The sequence below is a fragment of the Trypanosoma rangeli genome, assembly GCF_003719475.1.
Source record: "Trypanosoma rangeli strain AM80 chromosome Unknown Tra_15.4_contig_00840, whole genome shotgun sequence".
Classification (NCBI taxonomy): Eukaryota; Euglenozoa; class Kinetoplastea; order Trypanosomatida; family Trypanosomatidae; genus Trypanosoma; species Trypanosoma rangeli.
Window position 1 is genome coordinate 1 of NW_021706602.1, and position 3,187 is coordinate 3,187.

At 52.1% G+C, this 3,187-nt stretch overlaps 2 protein-coding genes across 2 annotated transcripts, besides 3 other annotated features; both read right to left on the minus strand.

The window, feature by feature from the left end:
* Positions 1 to 2: 2 nt before the first annotated feature.
* On the minus strand, positions 3 to 332 carry TraAM80_10216 (uncharacterized protein; the record flags this gene model as incomplete). Its single annotated transcript, XM_029386854.1, has 1 exon — positions 3 to 332. A coding segment is annotated over one exon (330 nt), but the record flags the coding sequence as incomplete, so codon positions are not given.
* Positions 333 to 468: 136 nt separating this feature from the next.
* Positions 469 to 517: a microsatellite.
* Positions 518 to 586: 69 nt separating this feature from the next.
* Positions 587 to 620: a microsatellite.
* A 303-nt stretch (positions 621 to 923) lies between these two features.
* TraAM80_10217 (putative NEDD4-like E3 ubiquitin-protein ligase WWP1) lies at positions 924 to 2,885 on the minus strand (the record flags this gene model as incomplete). Its single annotated transcript, XM_029386855.1, has 1 exon — positions 924 to 2,885. The coding sequence occupies one exon, from the start codon at positions 2,883 to 2,885 to the stop codon at positions 924 to 926; it is 1,962 nt and encodes a 653-aa protein (XP_029233273.1).
* A 46-nt stretch (positions 2,886 to 2,931) lies between these two features.
* Positions 2,932 to 2,950: a microsatellite.
* The last annotated feature ends 237 nt before the right edge of the window (positions 2,951 to 3,187 follow it).

Sequence of the window (3,187 nt, forward strand, 5' to 3'; positions counted from 1 at the left end):
GCCGGATACGGAACAGCGGGTGAAATACCCCGCCGCTGATGGGGTTTCGCAGGCCCGCCAATCCTTTTGGGACTCCCACAGGTGTTGGTCTCCTGCGTTGCAACAGACACATCATGCAACCGCTCCCCCTCCATGCCTGCACAGTCCTTGGCGCCGCGTTTGTCTCCACTTCCTCCTTTCCGTGGGGTGCCGCGTGGCGAATTCGTCGCCTTACCCCGAGTTAGAGCGGAAGCTGCTGGGGACCCCCTTGTCAATGAGGTCTCCTCAGCCTCCCCTATGCTTACATCAACGGCGTTGTATGCGACGGTAGCGCTCTTGTCGGTTTCCTGCATTTGTCAGAAGCGCCCACGGGGACCCAGAACAAAGGAATTTGTCCCCAGCAACGACAAGAGTCTGTAGTATATAAAGAGCTGTAATATAGGCGTGTGTGTATTCCCTTGAACCCTCCCCTTTGTTGTTTCGTTTTGATCCCTCCCTCTCCCTCGCTCTCTCTCTCTCTCTAAGTCTATCTCTCTCTATTATTATTTTTTTTATCGTATTGATCAAAAATATCTCCTTGAACTATTCACTTTTACTATTCCTCCCTTGTGTATGTGTGTGTGTGTGTGTGTGTGTGTGTGAGTTTTGCTGACAAACAAATGGACACAAGGTGACTTCCTAACTTACCACGTGGGTGGTCAAGAGCATAAAAGAATGTAGAATGAAAAGGTAAAGCGACGGATGCAAATACTGCGGTCTCACAGCATACGGAGGCGGCCAAGCAAACATAATATATAGTAATATGGCTCAATAAAGTGGCAACAAACACCATATGGTAAAGACTCGCGCACACCCACCGAGTAAATACCTACCCCTTCAACGGGTAACCTACTAAACACCGTTTCTATCTATTTCCCCCTTTTCATGTCGCGATTACAATCCCTTTATGGCGCTGTCCAGGTTGTCTCACGTGTTTGGTGATTGATGTAAAATGGTCGTCCTGTCGTTGGGTCTATCCGCTTCTCCCAGAAAGGTGGCAGTGCATGAGGGCCGGGATTGGGGTCGATAGTGCGCACCGGTATCCCTGTATGCGACTGCTGGGCCCTTTGTGGTGTCATGGCATGTGCCTGCAACGGATGCGTCCAGGTTGTTTCACGTGTTTGGTGATTGACGTAAAACTTGCGTCCCGATTTTGGATCTAAACGTTCCTCCCAGAACGGCGGCAACGGCGTTGTGTCCGGTGCTATGGGCATCGACGTTGAACTCGCTTCTCTTGCCGCGCCTGCAGTATTACTGCTAGTGGCACCTGTCACTGCTTTTGGGAGCGTCCACGAGGTTTGTTTCGTCTGTCGGTTCACATAATACTTACGTCCGCTCGCAGGGTCGACACACTCGTCCCAATCAGTTGCTACTGATGCCACTTCTCCTCCTCCACCTGCCGTTGTTGCTGATGGTACTGACGCCGCGTGCGCATGCGGTACATTTTTGCCTATACCACCTACTTGACACTGTTCTCGCTGCTTCCGGTACCACTCCTCCACCTGGCAATCCAAGTCCATCTGATCTTCAAAGCCGCCTGGATGGTTCCAAGTGGTTTTGAGAATACCGCGGGCGTCTGCGTGAACAAAATAATGACGACGTCGTTGCCGGTCGTACATGAGGCTCCAACCAGCCGGAAGACGTGTCGACACGTCTGGCTCCAGAAACTCACAGCCTGTTGCCGTGTTTTGCTTAACGTCGGTCACCGAAGCAGGTGTGGGCGGCAACGAGAGCGCCGTGTTCATTGCCACACTCACAGGTGGTGTCGCTGTTTCTGTTGGTTTATCCACAGCTAGAGCTGTGGCGGTACTTGTTTGTGAGACAGGGTCAGCCCCCGGTACAACAGGAGCTGCTTTATTCGCACCATCGACTGGGGTCTTCATAGTGCCAGACGTCAGCCTGTCCAACTCTCGCTCCTCTGCACTACTGAGCGCGGGGGCACTAGCCTTCGTGGAGATCATATGTCTGCCTTTTTCCTCCAGCGTATTGTCATCTGGAAGAAAAGGGTTGGGGGATCCCTCAATAGGCGGCGGGTGCGGACAGGAAGAAGCATCCACCGACGGCAACGCGGATGTCCCACGCACTGGCGCAGAGGGCAGTGACAACGTTGAAGACTGCGTCCCAGGTTTGATGTTTGTATTCCTGGTGCTCGGCATCACCACATCCATCCCCGTTAGCCGCTGCTGCAGTTGTTTTAGCTGCACAAGAACAGAGAGTGGGAGTTCTTTTCCTTCATTCTGCAAAGCCGCCAATGCGGCACTTGCAGCCTCCGTGTTTGGGATAAAGTTGATTCCTTCGCCTTTTGTCATTGTTGCAATACCACCGCCGCTACCGTACGTAGGACTCACGTACGCCATCAGCTCGTCCGCCACACTGTCGCCATCGTAAACGACAAAACAGACCCCGCAACCGGCGTTATGCGCCCACTCCAACGCGGAAGCTATGTAGGCGTTCGCTGCAAAGTATACAAGTGTCAAGAACTTCTCTCCCTTGGCTCCTCCTTCGCTAGTATTATTGCCGCGGCCTCCGTGGGTTTTTGCAAGAATTGACATTGTTCTGGTGCAAATGGCAGCGTCAACGGGGGACCCCGCGCGGCTTGGAATGTTGTCAAGCACAATCGTTTGGAAACGAAGGCGACGCAGTGCGGTGATGAGCACTTGGCACTGCGACTGCTCCTCCTCCAAAGCCTTCAGTACGGAGGAGGAAAAAAACACGATGCGTTGCTCCACCGCCGCTGTCCCTGTCGAAGCAAACAGTTGAGTTTCAATGGCGTTCAGCATGTTGTCCACGCCACCACGCACAGCCTCCTCAGAGGTGGGCGCCATGCCGGTAAGAAAATAATCCCCATCAACAAAAAGATTAATCATTTGTCCCTCCCCTCACACCACTGCTCCAGCGAGCACTACAAAACAAATATATATATATATATCTACACTAGCACAAACGGTTAACGAGATCACAAATATTATTTCTTTCCTTTTCCTTTGGCGAGAGCTGCACGCACGCCGAGAAGATCCTGTCCTACCACCACGCCGGTCACAAAATAAGAAAGGGACAAAAAAATTAAAAAAAAAAGGATAAAACCGAGAGGCAGAAAGACACGGACTACGAGGAGGCGCCTTACAAGTCTGCAGAAGGAACGACAGTCAGAAGCAAGAGAGAGAGAGAG